This window comes from Danio aesculapii, chromosome 18 (assembly GCF_903798145.1).
Source record: "Danio aesculapii chromosome 18, fDanAes4.1, whole genome shotgun sequence".
Lineage (NCBI taxonomy): Eukaryota > Metazoa > Chordata > Actinopteri > Cypriniformes > Danionidae > Danio > Danio aesculapii.
Window position 1 is genome coordinate 12,827,518 of NC_079452.1, and position 19,097 is coordinate 12,846,614.

The 19,097-nt window shown below is 36.5% G+C and overlaps 1 protein-coding gene across 1 annotated transcript in view; it reads right to left on the reverse strand.

The window, feature by feature from the left end:
• The window catches only part of LOC130245273 (rho GTPase-activating protein 42), a 377,423-nt gene that overhangs the window by 48,769 nt on the left and 309,557 nt on the right, over positions 1 to 19,097 (reverse strand). The window contains exons 6-7 of the mRNA XM_056477913.1: positions 10,294 to 10,395; positions 7,339 to 7,449 (exon numbers count right to left, since the gene is read on the reverse strand). Of these exons, the coding sequence (XP_056333888.1) occupies positions 7,339 to 7,449; positions 10,294 to 10,395 (213 nt within the window). The remainder of the gene's footprint in view (positions 1 to 7,338; positions 7,450 to 10,293; positions 10,396 to 19,097) is intronic.

Genomic DNA, 19,097 nt, shown 5'->3' on the forward strand with positions numbered 1-19,097 from the left:
AGGGCTACATTTTCAGAATGAGCCTATATACTGTATGTTGGCTTTCTGTGTTCATATTTTCTTAAAGGTTCAAGACAGCCTGGAGAACTTAAAATAAATTAACAAATTTGTTTGTGTTGAGCATTAGTTAAGACAACGTCAGCCCCTGTCAGCTTTAATTGTGGGGAAAACTGAATAATATTGAGCTTTTGTCAGCTAATTTCATCTTCTGGGTTTAAAATAATTTTTGGGGCGGAATCAAAATCGGTGACGTCGCACGAATCTGCTAGTGATATCTTTATTTCGTGATTCGTCTGCATATGCTTTCGTGTGAGTGATTGCTTGCATCCCATCTGTGAGTATTTGCCCTATGATGTCATCAACTACCTGATATTTCAATTCACAAAAATGTGTGAGTTTTGTGTTGTTTAAAAGACATATAAATGATCTTGATCATGATCTATAGCGTGATATGGCATCACCATGTTTACTTGCGGCCACACGCATGCCTCATTTATAAAAGCGGAACACGCAGGACTCAGCGTGTAAATTCATCAGTTACTCCTAAAATGCATGCAAGCAAGTGGCTGGCCAGCTGGCAGAAGAATAGATAGAACTTTGTTACTTTCACTGCGTGTATCTGATAGGGATAATACACATCGGCAAATTATATTTGAATGAATTGTTAGGCTTCCATAGACTTTCTTGTGTTTTACAAACTCTAAATGTATTGTTTTACTAGTACTTGTGCGTATTTACATGTCTAAAACATAAAATAAGCATTGGGTGGGTTAAAACACTGCATAATTGTGATAATATGACACACCTTTTTCTGGTTCAGCACCAGCCAATGCACCAAAGCTTAGTTTAATTTTTTTCACGTCATGCTTGTCAAGCTGCATAAGCCAGCACCAGGGACATTACGTTCCTCACTTCAAAACGGAACAAAAGTAGGATTCTGTAGTGATTTACCCTGCTGTTGCTCCCTTCTGCACCACGTACCAACGTTACCTCTGTTTGATTTTTTCCCCCACCCTGTCTATGATGCACTGAACTCTGGCACCAGTGCGTGAGAGAGGCAGAGTGCCTTCACTTCACTCTCAACTACAGTTTTTTCAATAATCAAAGTCTCTGTGTCAAGCAACACGGCGAATCAATTATGAAATTTGTTGCCAACGCTTTTAGTAATCGATTTTAACCGATTTAATTGATTCGTTGTTGCAGCCCTAAAGTTAACTTAATTCCTTCATGTTACCCCAACTTCAATCAATTGTGTGGAACCCTTTTTTTTTTAAAGAGAGAGTACACCGGTCGAACCACATTTCTGAATTTTCATTGTCAATTGTCAGAGTCAGGATTAGAACCCAGGTCTCTGGTGATACAGTCTTAATATTCCACCACTGAGCCACAAAAGATGGATTAGAAAAACAGAAAATATCCACATTTCAAAAATGTACAAAAATGCCAACAGGTGAAAGACTTAAAGGAAAATATGCCGAAAGCAAAACAATCACAAGATGATAAACATCAAACTTACAGCAACCACTGACTCGGATCAACAATAACCAAGCAAAGAAACAAAGGAAATGGGTCCACTTAAATACACACGCCTAAACAAGGTATGTGAACTCAATAACGTTACTGAAGTCAAAGAAAAGTTAAAGTGAACTCAATGAGGATCTCTAGTGAGGTAAAACAAAATCCTTACATTGCAAAATCCTGACAGTCAATATTAGCCAATCGTTATGGATGTTTTCGGTCAATTTTGAAGTTCCACAACCAGCGCAGAGCCTTGGGAATCGGAGAGAGGCTTGATTGACCCCCCAAACCCCTCCCCTTTTGATCCATTTATGAGGTTTTTGTTAAATAAACTAAATAAATATTTGTACTGATATACGATACAAGTTTATGACACTGTTTAATTTGAGTGCAATAAATGTGAAGGCTGTCATCCAAACACTGGTGTACACCAAACACGTGGACCATGACAATTGAAAACAAGAGTCTTGGTCCGTTTCCAAACAAACTCTGGCATAGTTTGATTGAAATATGAATGCACCACAGACCAAAGACATATAAAATAACAGCTTCTGTCGTCACAAGATATGAGGCTGTAAAACAGAAGCAGAAAGAGAAGGTGTATCTCAAACAAAATGAGCCAAGGAAGAACATGGCACAACGTCAAAACTTTGTTTCTGCATACAATAGAGGAATTCCTGGAACTGTTTTTGACCCCTTTAAACATTTTATGAGTGCTCTGGGAATTCTCAGCTGGTAAAAATAAAAGCATATGAGAGCATTGAGTCCGGCCTACAGCATTGTTTTGGGTAAGTCAGTAAGTTCCATTACAAAATATACATCATATTCTCCAGTTTTTAGGTTCAGTATCTTTACTGTAGGCTCAATGTTAAAAATGGCGTTGTAAATGCTCAGCAAACTAACATTTAATGTATTACTTTTGGTCTAGATCCAATGAGAAAAGATTTTAACTACATGTCTGAACACATAAGGATATGGACACAAAAAAGACATTTGCTGTTTGTTCAAACTACTTACGGTAGGGGAAATAAGTATTGAACACGTCACCATTTTTCTCAGAAAATGTAGTTCTAATGTTGGTGTTGACTTTAAATTTTCACAGGATGTTGGTAACAACTAATGAAACCCATATGTGCAAAGAAAACAAATCTAATTAGTTTACAAATGAAGTTATGTGTAGTAAAATAAAATAATGCTGGGAAAAAGTATTGAACACATGAAGAAAGGGAGGTGTGGAAATGCAGTGAAAGCCCAGACAGCAGCTGAAATCTTTCAGTAGTTCTTCAGCAACCTCTGCCCTTTGTCATTGTAAATTAATATTAGCTGCTTCAGTCCAACATCTGCATTAGCAGGATGATGAAGATGAAACCCGGGTGAACATTTCAGCAAGACAACGATCCAAAACACAGCCAAGGAAACTCTCAAATACTTTCAGAGAAAGAAAATCAAGCTGTAGAATGGCCTAATGGACTTAAATCCAATAGAAAATACAAATTAAAGATCACATTTGACAGACAAGACTTCATTTATGTGACTTCATTCTCCATATGAGAGTCGTCTTTAAGCTGCCATCACCAAAAAAGCCTATTATATGAAGTATTAAATACATTTCAGTAGTTCAGTACTTTCTTCAGTTCAACATAATTGTATTTTGTTCAAGCCACTTGTAAAAGCCAATACACTAACGTACTATAATTCCTTCAAGTTGTCCCAACACTAATCAATCGTGTGAAACCCAGCATTTTTACAGTGCATTTCTCCCCAAGATTCTGTCATCAGTTACTCAACCGCATGTTGTTCCAAACATAACTTTGAAATCTTGTGTACACTAACTTTTCTTGGACTTCAGTAACACTATTGAGTTCACATGACTTGTTTAGGTGTGTGTATTTAAGTGGACCCCTTTCCTTTGTTTCTTTGCTTGGTTATTGTTGATCTTAGCCAGTGGTTGCCATAAGTTTGATGTTTATCATCTTGTGATTGTTTTGCTTTCGGAATATTTTCCTTTAAGCTTTTCACCTGTTGGCATTTTTGTACATTTTTGAAATGTGGATATTTTCCGTTTTCTAATCCACCTTTTGTGGCTCAGTTATGGAATATTAAGACTGTATCACCAGAGACCTGGGTTCTAATCCTGACTCTGACAATTGACAATGAAAATTCAGAGATGTGGTTTGACCGGCTTTTTGGTTTGGTTTTTGGTTTGATGTGGTTTTTACTCTTTAAAAAAATCGAATTAGTTTACAAATGAAGTTATGTGTAATAAAATGAAATAATGCGGGGAAAATTTTTTGAACACATGAAGAAAGGGAGGTGTGGAAATGCAGTTGAAAGCCCCGACAGCAGCTGAAATCTTTCAGTAGTTCTTCAGCAACCCTCTGCCCTGAAAGGTTACTAACTTTGGAATCTTTATATTTTTTGCTAAACAAAAAAGCTACATATACAAAAATGTATGATTCACTTTGTAAAGAAGCACTACTCCTGGGTACATAACTTCCCGTAGTCCTCCAGAGCTGTTTGACAGAAGCTTTTCATTTTGTAGCTTTAATTTGGGTCTTTTAACACACTTAATATGATTGTGAATGACATTACAGATTTTACAAAATGTGTTTTTTGTAGTTTATACAGGGGTACTTTTTTCATAAATGTTCAACTTTTTCATTTACAGGCACACATTATGCCATCAGTTATGTTTCCATCCACCATTTGTATGCTAATTTTGGAATATCGCCTAAAATTCTTAATGGAAACGGCAAGATGGGCATCAATGTTGAAAACGCAGATAAAAAAACCCTAGTATAAACGTTTAATCTGTTCAGAAAGAATGCACATAAACACATTTTCCCCCCAAAGTCCAAAGACATGCAGGTATGGGTGAATTGGATGTACTAAATTGGCCATCCAGCCTGGTACTGGGTTGTGGCTGGAAGGGCATGCGCTGTGTAAAACATGCCAGAATAGTTGGCAACCCCTGATATGATCGCTGTGGTGACTCCTGATAAATAAGGCACTAAGAAGAAGGAAAATGAACGAATTCTAACACGCCAATCAAAAAAAATCATGTGATTTTGTTTTAACAGATGATGTGATAACAAAAATGGTGCAATGGAATAGCACTAATGGACAAACCAGCGGACCAACCACATTGTAAAACATCTGAAATGTTGTTTTGGTCATTGTAAAATCCCTCAGCCAAAGTCTGTCATCAAAGTGGATCAGTATTATTATCTCCAAACCTGTCTTGTGTGGCTCATGCCTCCAAAAATCACAATTTATTGTGTTCTGTCTTCTGAGACAAGTTAATATATAAGAACAAAGGCCCACAATGGCTTTTCCAACTGCAGTAAATTCCCTTTTTCTTTTTGATTTTTGCTGCCAGTGCAACAAAAAGTGATGGTTTTGTTTTCTTTGACTTATTGGATTGAATTAGGGCTTCATTCACAACTGTTTTATGCAACACACTGAAACTGGGCCGTTAATTTAAACAGTTTTCAAAAAACATAACAGTAATTTAAAGGAGATCACTGACATTTAAAAAAAAACTACTTTAATTGTTATTATATATACAATTTTATTTAGTATCTGACACATTAAGTATTGGATTTTAAAATGCTATTTTATTTAAACATGCGAACAACAGCATCCAGAACATATTAACAGAACATCGTCACGCACCTGCGTTTCCAGCAGCATAGAAAAAATAAATAATAACATAAATAGGCCTGCCCCAGATATTTTTCACTTAAATTAGACATTTAGATTTAAACGAAAACACTGACTGAATCCTTTTAAAGAACCAGCATAGGCTATTTTTTCCAATAATGCTATTTTCTTCTGTCAAAAAAAACAAACAAAAAAAAACAGCGTGCCATTCGCTCCACGAAAAACATGCATTTAATTGCTCTACTGTAATCACAAATCTATGTTAACATTAACAGAAGTCATTATTTAAGATTACGACTTAAGCATTTTATTTTAACTTAGACTTTCTGTGCTTTCTTTTTCTCTGTCTCGGTCACTCGCTGTCCAATGTGCACGCTGCACGTGAAGAAACAACAAGGCAATGTGTTGACTTATTATAAGCTATAGGCTACTATAATATAAAATAATTGTATTTTTTTTACATATAGTATTGCATTAGCCTAATTTGCATAGATGTTTTATAGTTTATAAAATGAACGCCTCAGTTTTGGAGCGGACTTTAAAAATAGATCTTTCATAAGAACTATTATTAGTAACTTAAATTTTCCAAACGGAAAAAAAATTGGTTTGTTGGTTGTATATGCTATATGCTTTTTTAAAATGGCGCATTCCCAAGCCTTAGGCTGCACACGCTCCGCATGTCTGTTGTTAGGCTAGAGGCTACGTAGCCCTGATAACATGCAGACAAATTCACGGCACGTGTTTCGAATAGTTCTCTTTAAGCTAGCCTACATATTATGACTTCGATTCAAAATTATTTTTAGAATCTATTCAATTTGAATTTCGTACCTGTATGTGTTCTGTTGTTCATGCAGGGTTAAATGCCATGAAGTAATTTGTTAGTTAATTTGTTAGTTTCATAGATTTAGTAGGACTATTACAGGAACGCAATATTCCATTTCATAATTAATTATTAAAGTATAACTTTAATAAAAACAAGGATATGCATTATTAAGACGTAGTCGTGGAAGCAAATTTTTAATTTGAATTATGTTTAAAATAGGCTAACACTCAGTTATACTTTATAGCAGTGTTTCCCAACCCTGTTCCTGAAGGCACACCAACGGTACACATTTTCAACCTCTCCCTAATCAAACACACCTGAGTCAACTCAGCAGAACATTAGAAGAGACTCCACCACCTGACACGAATGGGTCAGATAAGGGAGACATACAAAATATGTACTGTTGGTGTGCCTCCAGGAACAGGGTTGGGAAACACTGCTTTATAGCATAAGATAACACACACAGATGCCTAAATAAATAGGCTAAAAATACACAGTTGATAACTTAGGCATATTAAAATCTTATTAAAAACTGTACTAAAAAAAGGACAAGAAGGAATACCACTTTCACACCGGTTAGCTCCGCTCACGTGCTCTGGCTGCTACAGTATATTCACTATGTTACATAACTGCCCCCTGCTGGCCATGTATTTCTTGTGCTAGACAATGTTGTGATGTGCCGCAGTTTACTGCGGAGTCGTGCAACATTACTTTAGATCACTCGCACGTTCTCAGTAGCCATTTCTGTAGTTCAGTCTAATTCACAACTTAGAATGAAAACATAGTTATTGTCACGTACCTAACAAAAAAAAAAAAAAATATATATATATATATATATATATATATTTTTAATTGAAAACGGTGCAAATTCTCTTTGAAATTGGGATTTTTTTTGTCCATTCAACTTAAGTCATTAGAAAGTAAAACTCATTGGTTGTCAACATTCTTCAAAATATATTATTCTCCACACAAATAAAACAGCTAGATCTGGAACAGCCTGATGGTGAACTGATGACAGACTTTTCTTTTTGGGATGAACCATCTCTTTAATAGCCGAGGGGTGACTGTGGGGCATAAAACAACAGCTGAGGTTTCAGTTAAATTGGCATGAAGAAAAAGTGAGATTATGACTTCATTAGTCACAAACTGCCCAGCGACTTCCTGTTGGCTACAAAACCATCACTGACCAGATGGTTTGAAATTCTTTCTTCAAGGCTAATATTTATACATTTGATTTTGTATGCTCTGACTTTGTGTGTAGCTTCAAATTTGACACAGAAACTTCCTGTCTAAATATAAGAGGTAATTGTGTGCATCGCAAAAAAAGATCTTACCGGCTCGACAAACTCAAATTTCTTCTTCTCTTGAACGTCCTGGATTTTGAAGACGTATTCTAGCGATGCGTCATAAAAGAGCTGCCTTTCCTTATCAATCTGAGCGTCAGCCTGCAAATGAACAAAGACTGTTGTTACCCTAGAGACAGACACAGAAAGCCATCGCTGCCAGGCTCCAACACTCATTTGGACATGTTTGGGCTTTGGTTAATGGTTACATGTGAGAATTTCTGGCTCAGAGAATTTGTGTAACGACACGCTAAACAAATGTGCAGGAACATCTCTGAACAGGGAAAAAAGAAAGTGAAGCTTTTAACAGGATTAGTCATCCAAATTTTTCCCCCTTATTTACTCACATGTTGTGACTTTCTTTCTTCTGTGAAACGCAAAATTCAAGCTTTCAAATTTTAAAAAGAACACCAAGGACTAGGAAAGTGGTGCTGTGCTATTGTTTAGTTCACTTATTATAATTGCATGGAAAGTGCACATTATTCAAAGGTCCTTTTATGTTTCACAGAAAAAAGAGAAGTAATTCCCTTATAAGTCACATGCTATCTAAATGACATATTTTCAGATTACTATGTGGCTTAACATTTGCATAATAAATTGAGACTGGTTGCCTTTCCTGCAATAATTTGCATACTGAGTTAATATCTATATGAGTTACAGTTAATTTCCGAACATATCTTGACATAAGTTCATATAGTTGTTGCAGATAAAATGTGAATTAAATATTTTCTAGTTTGCTAGATATTAATTAATAGTCATTCAAACAACTGAAGTCTCTCTACTTTATGGTTGGTCTTGCATGTCTGCCATATTTGTAGTTTATTTTCACTTTTTACCTGAGTTTGTAGTTCTATTCGAATTCACGTCCAATGCTTAATGTATTGTGAGCAATATTAGTGGTTAGAGTATGAATGGTTCTACAGTTCGAAGTTTTACAGAAAATAGTAGACCCTCCGGGAACCTTTGGCATACTGTTTTTAACATACTATAATTTGTGACATGCTAATTCTGTTTTCAAATACTATTTAGGACTGATAGTATGCAATTGGGACACAACGAATGATCTTTGTTTTGCCTAAATAGTCATTCAAACAACTTTACCGAAGCCTCTCTACTTGACGGTAATGTCCACCATGTTTGTAGTTTATTTACACTTTTTCCCTGAGATTGTAGTTCTATTTCCATTCACGGCCAATGTGCAATGTATTGTGGGCAATATTAGCAGTTAGAGTACGGACGCTTCTAAATTTCACATTTTTACTGGAAATAGTCGACCATCCGGGAATCTTTGGCATACTCTTTTTAACATACTATAATTCAGGACATATTAATTCTATTATCGAATCCTATTTAGAACGGATAATATGCGAAGTGGGACACAGCGAAAGATATCTGTTTTGCCTGAATAGTCATTCAAACGAATTCACCAAAGCCTCTCTACTTGACGGTGGATCTTGCATGTCCACCATGTTTGTAGTTTAATTACACTTTTTACCTGAGTTTGTAGTTCTATTCGAATTCACGTCCAACGTGCAATGTATTGTGGGCAATATTAGTGGTTAGAGTATGGACGCTTCTAAATTTCGAGTTTTTACCAGGAATAGTAGACCATCCGGAAATCTTTGACATATTCTTTTTCATTCATTATTCATTCTTCATTCTTAGTCCCTTTATTAATCTGGGGTCGCCACAGCGGAATGAACCGCCAACTTATCCAGCATCTGTTTTACGCTGCGGATGCCCTTCCAGCCGCACTCATACACTGATACACTATGGTCGATTTTAGCATACCCAATTCACCTGTACCACATGTCTTTGGACTTGTGGGGGAAACTGGAACACCCGGAGGAAACCCACGCGAACATGGGGAGAACATGCACCTTCTTAACCTTCTTGCTGTGAGGCGAACATGCTACCCACTCCGCCACCACATACTCTTTTTAACATACTATAATTCAGGACATATTAATTCTATTATTGAATACTATTTAGGATGAATAATGTGTGAAGTGGGACACAGCGGACGATACCTGTTTTGCTTAAAGTCATTCAAACAAATTAGTCATTCAAACAAATTAACTGAAGCCTCTCTACTTGACGGTTGGTCTTGCATGTCCGCCATGTTTGTAGTTTATTTACACTTTTTATCTGAGTGTGTAGTTCTATTCGAATTCACGTCCAATGTGCAAATGTATTGTGAGCAATAGTAGAGTATGGATGCTTCGAATTTTTACCGGAAATAGTAGACCATCCGGACCAACCTTTGACATACTCTTTTAAGCATACTATAGTTTGGGGCATACTAAATTCTATTTAAGGATATTATTTAAAACTAGGGGCGTATTAAGTGGGGGGAAAGGGTGACTGAGTGTTTAGGGCACTGGCTCTCAATCCCTATATTTACTTCGGAGACTGCTTATGTAACTATCACCCCCCCCCCCCCCCCACTTGCTTTTTTTCAAATTCATAGATTGCTGACATCACCATCACCACCCCCTGTACACCCCGCCTGCATTCTTCGATTTTCCTCAGGGGGCCCCTTTAAAAAAAACCTTTGTGCAGGGCCTGAAATTTCTGGCTAAGCCCCTGTTTAAGATGTATAGTATGTAAATTGGAACACAGCGACACCCGTGATGTAGACATTTACAGTAGTAATATCTGGGGTTGGATCTGTGCATTGAAAGCAGATCTGGAGCAGTGGTCTTTGTTATACAATAAATCTCTTTTCTGGAAGCTTGATAACGTTGTTGATCTTAAACAGAAGCAATCTTATGGCTTCTTTAAACATTCATACTCACTACTATATGCTCTAGTTATTTGTTGATACTGCTTGTACTGCAGTAAGGCTAAAATGTACGCCTGAACTTACTAGGATTTGCCTTGTAGGCATTTTATGGGAACATTTGGGAAATGCGAAATCTAGCCTTATTTTGTGGAGCGATTCACCTCTTGGAGAGCTGACTCTTTTTTTCTGGATGACAGGTTGAGATGTTTGTCCAGTGTGGAATAATACTTTTCCGCCTCCTTGTCAAATTTCTTCTTCCCCTCCTATAAAAAAGACAAATGGTATTACCAGCATTATATTGGTATTCATACTGCAAATAAGTCTATGTAAATGTACAACTGTCAAAATATTAGTACATAATAAGAGAAGGTTCTTTGATTTTGAATTCAGTTTATGAATTTGGATCACACAGTAAAATCAAAACTTAAAGGACACTTTTTTTTTACCAGCCTGAAAAGTTTGACCTGTGTCTGTAAAGTTTCAGCTCAAAATACCCATCAGATAATTTATTATAGCCTCCACAACCTGCTCAATTTGGTGTCTGCGTATTGTAGCTGTTGTAGCTTGTGGCTTTAAATGCAAACGTGCTGCTTCTCCCCGCCCACCGTTCACATCAGATAAACAGCAGTCAGTGACAGAGACAGACACGGATGAAGCTAAAATACAGCTTATTGGTCAAAAATACCAAGAAAGTTTATTTGATGTATTTGTGGTGGTGTTTATTCAGGCCTTTCTGAAATGATGAGCCTCACACAAATGCCATTTGCGGTACACACACAGGCATATAAATGTTTACTAACATATAAATGTTTATTAACTTTTAAACTTAGAAAACTTAGAAAAATCACATAGAGTTGGAACAGATTCTTTGATTTCAGTTTATTTGCAAAAAAAAAAAAGCTCTGTGGACATGTAAATATATGTTATTATGGTAACATGCCGCCTGTCAATCAATTTGGTGGGTGTGGAAACCGTACTCCTACGTCACGTTGTGGTGGGCCTCAAAAATCACTGGGATCTGGATCCTATTTTAACATCAGGAAATTTTAAAAAAGAGAGACTTAACTGTTTTATATCATGCCAATATGACAGTGAACACACTATACAGTACCTACACACAGTCCAAACTGCTTACAAAAGTTGATTTTCATCATAGGTGGTTTAACAAAGAGTTTTAAAGATTTTTGGCTGCTTGTTCAAACTACTTATTTGAATTGAGCTGAAACAACACAATTCATTGAGTTTTTTCAGACAACTTATTTGTTTTATGTTCAGTCTACTTCAGTTTAAGTTAACCTAATCAGTTTGTGTTGGGACAACATAAATTAATTTTGTGGAACCTTACATTTTTAATAGGGGATTTGTGAAAGGTTAAGATTGGACATCTTTCTGTAAAAGTGTATACACCTGAAGTCAGAATTATCAGCCCCCCTATGAATTTTCTTTTCTTTTTTCAAATATTTGCCAAATGATGTTTAACAGAACAAGGAAATTTTCACAGTATGTTTGACAATATTGTTTTTTTTCTGGAGAAAGTATTATTTGTTTTATTTTGGCTAGAATAAAATCAGTTATTAACTTTTTTAATACATATTTTAAGGTCAAAATTATTAGCCTCTTTAAGCTATGTTATTCGATAGTCTACAGAACAAACCATCTTTATAATTTGCCTAATTAACCTAGTTAAGCCTTTAGATGTCACTTTAAGCTGAATACTAGTCTCTTGAAAAATATCTAGTCAAATATTATTTACTGTCATCATGGCAAATATAAAATAAATCAGTTATTAGAAATGAGATTTTAAAACGGTTATGTTTAGAAATGTGTTAAAAAAAACTTCTTTCTGTTAAACAGAAATAGGGGGAAAAATAAAGAGAGGGCTAATAATTCTGACTTCAACTGTATGTCATCCTATGATAGTGATGTGCCTATCAGGCCATTAGATGGCACTCTAATTCTTCATCACATATACAACCAATTCTTGTCTCCCAGTGAGATCTGTAGTTACTTCTATACAGACGGTTTAGCCTATAATTGATTTATTGTATGTAAACAGGCATACTGTCACTCTGGAGTAAATCAAATGACACAAACCAAGCTTAAACATGATTATAAAGTTAATCAAACACAAGTTACAAGATAACACGATTCATCTCTTTCTGTTCAGACAAACAATTCAAGCAGCATTCTTTGAATCTTATTTAAAACACAAACATGCACTTCACTGTAATTGTAATGCAGCTCTAAAATATCCTCTAAAGTCTATAGGTCAGCTTTGAAATGCAGCAAAAACAAATAAAAATAGAAAAAAGTAAAGGTTAGCTTCAGTGATGATTCAATAATGACACAGGCAGAATGTGTGCACTTTTAGACAGGCTTGTTCGCTCAAACAATCAGGAGGAACCAAGAGAATCAACACCAATAGATCAAAACAAGTCTCTAAGTAGGCTCAATGTCATGGTTATTAAAAGTCAAGATGGCAAAATTTATTTCATCACAAGAATCCCTACTGAAATGCCATCACTGGAAAGATATGATGTTTTGGCAACACAATGGTGTATTTTAGACTAACTAAATAACATAGACTAACTAAATAATTGAACCTATTTAAAAGTTGGGAAAATGCTAGGTTCCACACTAATTAAGGAATTAAGTTAACTTATTAGATTTTACAAGGGGGACACGGTGGTGCAGTGGGTAGTGCTGTCGCCTCACAGCAAGTAGGTTGCTGGTTTGAGCCCCGGCTGGGTCAGTTGGCATTTCTATGTGGAGTTTTCATATCCTCCCTGTGTTTGTGTGGATGTCCTCCGGGTGCTCTGCTTTCCCCCACAGTCCAAAGACATGTGTGGTAGGTGAATTGGGTAAGCTAAATTGTCTGTAATGTAGCGCCACGCAGCGCCATACATTTCAGAATTCTAAACATAGGTTTCTATCAGGGTACACACACCGGTGTCGCAAGTCGGCGGCTGTACGCGGCACGCAGCCACGACTAAGGACATTGTTAATTTCTCTGCCGCACTACAGAGCACCATCTAATTAGTTTCATTCAATTCAATTCAACTCGCCTTTATTTGTATAGCGCTTATACAATGTAGATTGTGTCAAAGCAGCTTCACATAAAAGGTTATAGTAAATTGGAACAGTGTAGTTCAGCTTTTAGTGTTTAAATTCAGTTCAGTTTAGCTCAGTTCAGTGTGGTTTAAATCACTACTGAGAGTCCAAACACTGAAGAGCAAATCCAACGATGCGCAGCTCTACAGATCCTGAACCATGCAAGCCAGTGGCGACAGCGGAGAGGGAAAAAAAACTTCACTAATTGGCGAAAGTGAAGAAAAAAAAACCTTGAGAGAAACCAGACTCAGTTGGGCACGACCATTTTAATTTCTCCGCTGGCCAAACGTCTTGCGCAGAGCTGCAGTCCAGCGGCGGAGGCTGGAAGCTGGCCTCATCGAAGACTCGTCTGTCTCTGGAGCGTCACTGGAATCACATTTCATGTTAAATATCATGCGAATGTCCGCGTCTGGTGTGTGATACTTTTAACTGTCATGTGCGTGTCGTGGCGTCGAGTGTCGCTTCCGGTGTGCAACCTGCTTATGTGTGTATGTCCTGGTCCTCCTGGTTGAGGGTTGAGCGTTGGGCTAACAACCAACCTAATAAAAACTAGATGTTACAAAACACCAATATGGCGTGGCTAAAAATCAATGGATCGATATAAATGGACCTGGGAGTAAGTAAGTATTCAATTTTACAAATTTAAGTTGATTGAATACAAAATAATTAAGTTGTTGCAAAAAATAAATAAACAAACTCAAGAATTGGGTTGTTTCAGCTCAATTCAAACAAGTAATTTGAACAAACAGCAAACATAAATTTTTTGAGTGTAGCAGAGTTGAGGCATGTTCAAATCCAATGATTGTGTCACATTGTATCTACCTACTGCGCATTCACACCGAAAGCGGTGAGAGCGTCCAAGGTTGCTCTGGCCGCCCTGGCGACAACACTGTCTGCCTTCAGCTCCGGCGGTGAAAGCGTCAAAATTCGCTACATTGATTTCATATTTAAAGGAGCCGTTGCAGCATATCAGTTGCATTCCAGCATAAAACATGCTCTCTAGCGTGAAAATGTTGCGCACTTCTTATCAAATTCATTTAAGAACTGAAGATTAATTTGCGTATGGTGTGGCTTTGCTCTACTTAATTATCCAATGTCTGAAATATCCTGAAGCAGCAATACTGTTTTGTACTGTCGCATGAGATTCCAGCTCTTTTAAAGATAAATATATAAAACATTAATGCACATCAGTAACTCACCAGTAACTTATTTAATGCATGTTCCTGTAAGAAAACATTGTAAATAATTGATAATCCAGCGACCGCAACAATCAAACCCTTGGGAACAACTGTGGTCGGAACCAAAGTTCACAGGTCTGTGTTTTCTGAACTCCTCTCAAGCGGTGGACTTCTTCATTCTGATTGCTTTCCGCCAAACCGTGTCATAGCTTATTACCATAAAGTTGACTTGATTTTAACTCTCCTCGACGCCCACACCGTCGAAGACGCGCCATGCTGCTCGTCGCCGCTTATCGCCGCTGGCTCTCATTGAAAATGAATAACGTCCGGCTACTTTGACGCTCTCCTCGCTTTTAGTGTGAACGTACGGTTAGACATATTCATCTGGTGTCTGGTTGGTGTCTTAATGACTATTATCTAATTATCATGAACATTCAGTACTGTGATGGTTAAGCTAAAAACAATTTAAAAGCCATCTGAAAGTTATAACGATGGTTTGTTCTGTAGACCAGTGGTTATCAAACTGGGGGTCATAATAATTTCAATGGGTCGCGAGAGTGATTTAAAATTTGTGTAATTTTCAGTGATTATAATATATATTATTCATTATTACAAGTGAAAGCTAATATTCTCAGATTTGTTTTAAAGTAATTACTGATTTTTTTTTTTTTTTTAAAGTGAATGGAACATCATAACTGTGCAGCGAATAACTCTCTAGTTATCAATACAGCACGCATGTAGATGTGAAAACCGGAACCCTCTACTTTGACTAAGTATAACAGCAAGACCCCATCAGACAAAAGTAGGAAACGTCAGAAATATCAGGATGAATTCATAAAGTATTTAGGACACATTCAGGCAGAATGCATCTTTGCACTTGAAATGCAGCGCTCAGGAACAGGTTGAAACTGTTGTCATGTCAACTTGTTGCAGTAAACAAAGCCCATAACGATTGCCCGCCTTCATGCTCTTCTTAATGGCCCACTGCTCTACAACTGAACGTGAATGGATTGGTTAAAATCAGCTGTCAATCACTCAGTCAACACCTTCTGCCTTCAGGTGACAGGAGCGACAACCGAAAAAAAGTAAAGCGCTGAAGATGAGAATGAAAACAACACTGACAGATTTAGTTTTAGAAACCACTTAAATGGCACATCTGATTACTGATCATGCGGTTAATCCACCGTTTACATTTTTTGAAGAGTGGATAAAAGACTTCCAGTGGCTTCAAGTCCGCTAAGAAAATAACTAAAGCATTCACTGTAAAGTCTGTGGGATGGCATTTTCAGGTAACTGTTTGCCACATCTACACATTTTAAGCACGAGAGGTTCTGTTTAATCCTTCATTTAATCGCTGGATGCTGTCAGCCGTGCAAGTGGCAGCTATATGTAAAATGTAACACCACGTACACCATCGCAAAAGGGCTTGCACTGAGTAAGATTAAACTAATTTTGCAGCTCATGAAAAGACCGGTATTGCTATTCAAATGACGTATGCAAAAAATAAGGTATATGTCAAAAGCATCTGTGCAATATCAGACACCACCCGTGAAAACACAGCTCAGTTATCATTAACAAATTCATTCATATCAAGCAGTGCGTGCAGGGTGGGTGAGCGGTCCGTGTACCTTTTGGACACTCAATTATGTAATAAAACTGTATTTTCCTGTGATAACGGGATTTCGTTGAGACATATTTTCCTCACGCATATATATATATATATATATATATATATATATATATATATATATATTTTGCTTGTTAGTTTTGATTAGTGTTCATTTCAAATGCAATAAATAGGTTTATAAAACTTGTAGTAACGGTGCTCATAACTGGTGGATGCGACTAAATTTTGGCTGGTGCGCCTACATTTTTAAAGTTAGGAGCACCAGTGTTACCAAGCAAAAATGTTAATTTCGAGCCCTGTAATGTATAGTAAGTATAGTTAAAATATTGTGAACAGCTTAAAAGAAGTTATTTTTATTGTTTGTATATGCTTTGGTAGTGGGGGGGCACGAGTTCTTGACGATCTTACATTGTGAGTCGCTGACTTAAAAGTTTGAGAACCACTGCTGTAGACATTCAAAAAAAAATTTTACTTAAAGGGGCTAACAATTTTGACCTTAAAATGGTTTTAAAAGAACTAAAAACTGCTTTTATTCAAGCCGAAATAAAACAAATAAGACTTTCTCCAGAAGAAAAAAATATTATCAGACATACTGTGAAATTTTCCTTCCTTCCTGACATTTTGAACATCATTTGGGAAATATTTAAAAAAAAAAATATGACTTCAACTATATATATATATACAGTAGGTTAACGATTCATTATAGAGCTAGTAAACTACTGTATTACTGCTCAGATCAATGTTCTGTGCCTAATAGTTTAATTTTGTGGTAGTCGTACCATAAAAATTGTTAAAAGTAAATTAGAAATTCCAAAAAACAAAACAATTAGAAAATCCAAAAAAGTAAATTCAAAATTTAAAAAAATGTAAAAATTGGGAAAAATATATTCATAGTTCCAAAAACAAAGAGTCAAAATTGCAAAAAGTTAATTAGAAATTCCCAAAAAACTAAAATTGTGAAAAGTAAATTCCCCCCAAAAAAGTCAAAATAGTGAAAAGTAAATTCTAAATTTTAGCAGTCGTAACTGAGATGTAATGTTAATATTCTGAGAATAAACTCATGAATGATGGGAGGCTCATGAAGTGTTCATGTAATAAGCAGGATAATGCACATCCAGATGGTTATTTGTGCAGAAGAAAGCCCTGCAGTCTTCTAGAACAGTGCTCAGCCTCATGTTGGGTTGCTAATAAGCCTGTTAAATTTAATTCTGTGAGAAAAACTAGCTGCTTGCGATTTGAACTTTGAAAATTTTGGGCAGGATTTTGATCAAATCCAAAAGATGACAGTGGGTACGCTGGGACATTGTACTATCACTGTCTAGTGCTAGTGAAATAAACTGAAGGAGAAAAGTAAACATATTTGGTATATTCGTCACTTATCCAACAGGTAGTGTTTGTTAATGCAAGGGATTACTAAGATTATTTTTGGCTGGTCATTTGAGCTCGAAATAGTATTCACAATGAGAAGTGACCCACCTCAAGTCAAATAATAATAAAAAAGTATTTTCCTTCCTGAATGGAGAATGCTACCTTGTGCACATTTTGTGGGTCAGCTTCAGATAAAAACAAAGAGGTTGAAGAGCAAGGTGATGTGAATGGCGAAGAGGCGAATTCTGAATTTAAAATCTGGATATCCATCTGCCCCGTCCACTCCCTCTCGCAAATCACAAGATAACTAACTTCACGAGAGCAGATGAATTTCCACACCACTAAAATCCACAACACTGAACCCTCCAAAGGCCCTGACTCCATTCAGTCTGTTTTCACACCTGAGTTGTCTGCCTTTCACAGAGCAAGGCAATACTCAGATTCTACAGTTATCGCAATATTCAAAGGTCATATGTAAATTTTAAAGTGCTCTATTTCTTTTGCAGCAACTCAAGAGCTGTTCTGAGTGGGAGCAAGGGAGATGACAGAGGGTTTGTTTGGACTGCTGTCAAAAGAAGCAGGCTGGTTTGTTTGATCCGCGGCCTAGCAGTTAGCGTGTGAGCTCCAGACATGAGATCCCAATCATTTTTGTAACACTTCAATACTGCATACAAACATCAGCTTTGGTATTGTATATTATATATTATATGTTAATAAAAATTATCCATATTTAAGTCTCTTTAGATCTTCTGTATGCATTTAGAAATGGTGTATCAGATGATCACATACAGACTCTATAACATGCATGTCTGGACTCTGTGGAGGCCATTTCATTACTGGCTGTATCATCATCATCATTTTTTCTCCAGATATGATTTCACTGCATCAGCACTTTGTTTGGGACCACTATCATGCCAAAAATATAAAACCATTAGCCATTAAGTACTTTCTAGAAGGAATGGCCTGATGGATTAAAACGTATTTGTATTTTTTAGTATTTATGATTGATTAAGGCATTTTTGCCTACGACACTGGTAAAAATGAAGCTCAAACCAGGACATGCTCATTATTAAACTCTCGCTAACTTTTTAACAACTAGACCAAAAAATTCCAACTCTAACCTAGTTGTATTCTAATAAAGAGAACGATAAATAATTATTTATGGCCATTATGCCTGTTTTTTTTTCTCCAAATATGCTTTCACTGCATTAGCACTGTGTTTGGGATCATCATCACACTGAAATATAAAACCATTACCTATTAAGTACATTCTAGAAGTAATGGTGTGTCCGATGATCACATATAAACTCTATAATATGCAGTTCTGGACTCTGTGGAGGCCATTTCATGAGTGTCTGTTTCCTCAGCCGTTTTTTTTCTCCCTCCAAATATGATATTACTGCATTAGCACTGTGTTTGGAATTACCATCACACTGAAATATAAAACCATTACCTATTAAGTACTTTCTAGTAGGAATGGGGTGTGAGATAATAGCATATAGACTCAATAATATGCAAGTCTGGACTATGTGGAGGCCATTTCATGGCTGTCTGTTTCGTCAGCTGTTTTTTTTTTCTTCTCCATATATGATTTCACTGCATTAGCACTGTGTTTGGGATCACTAACATGCAGAAATATAAAACCATTACTCATTAAGTAAAAAAAATGGCCAGATGGACT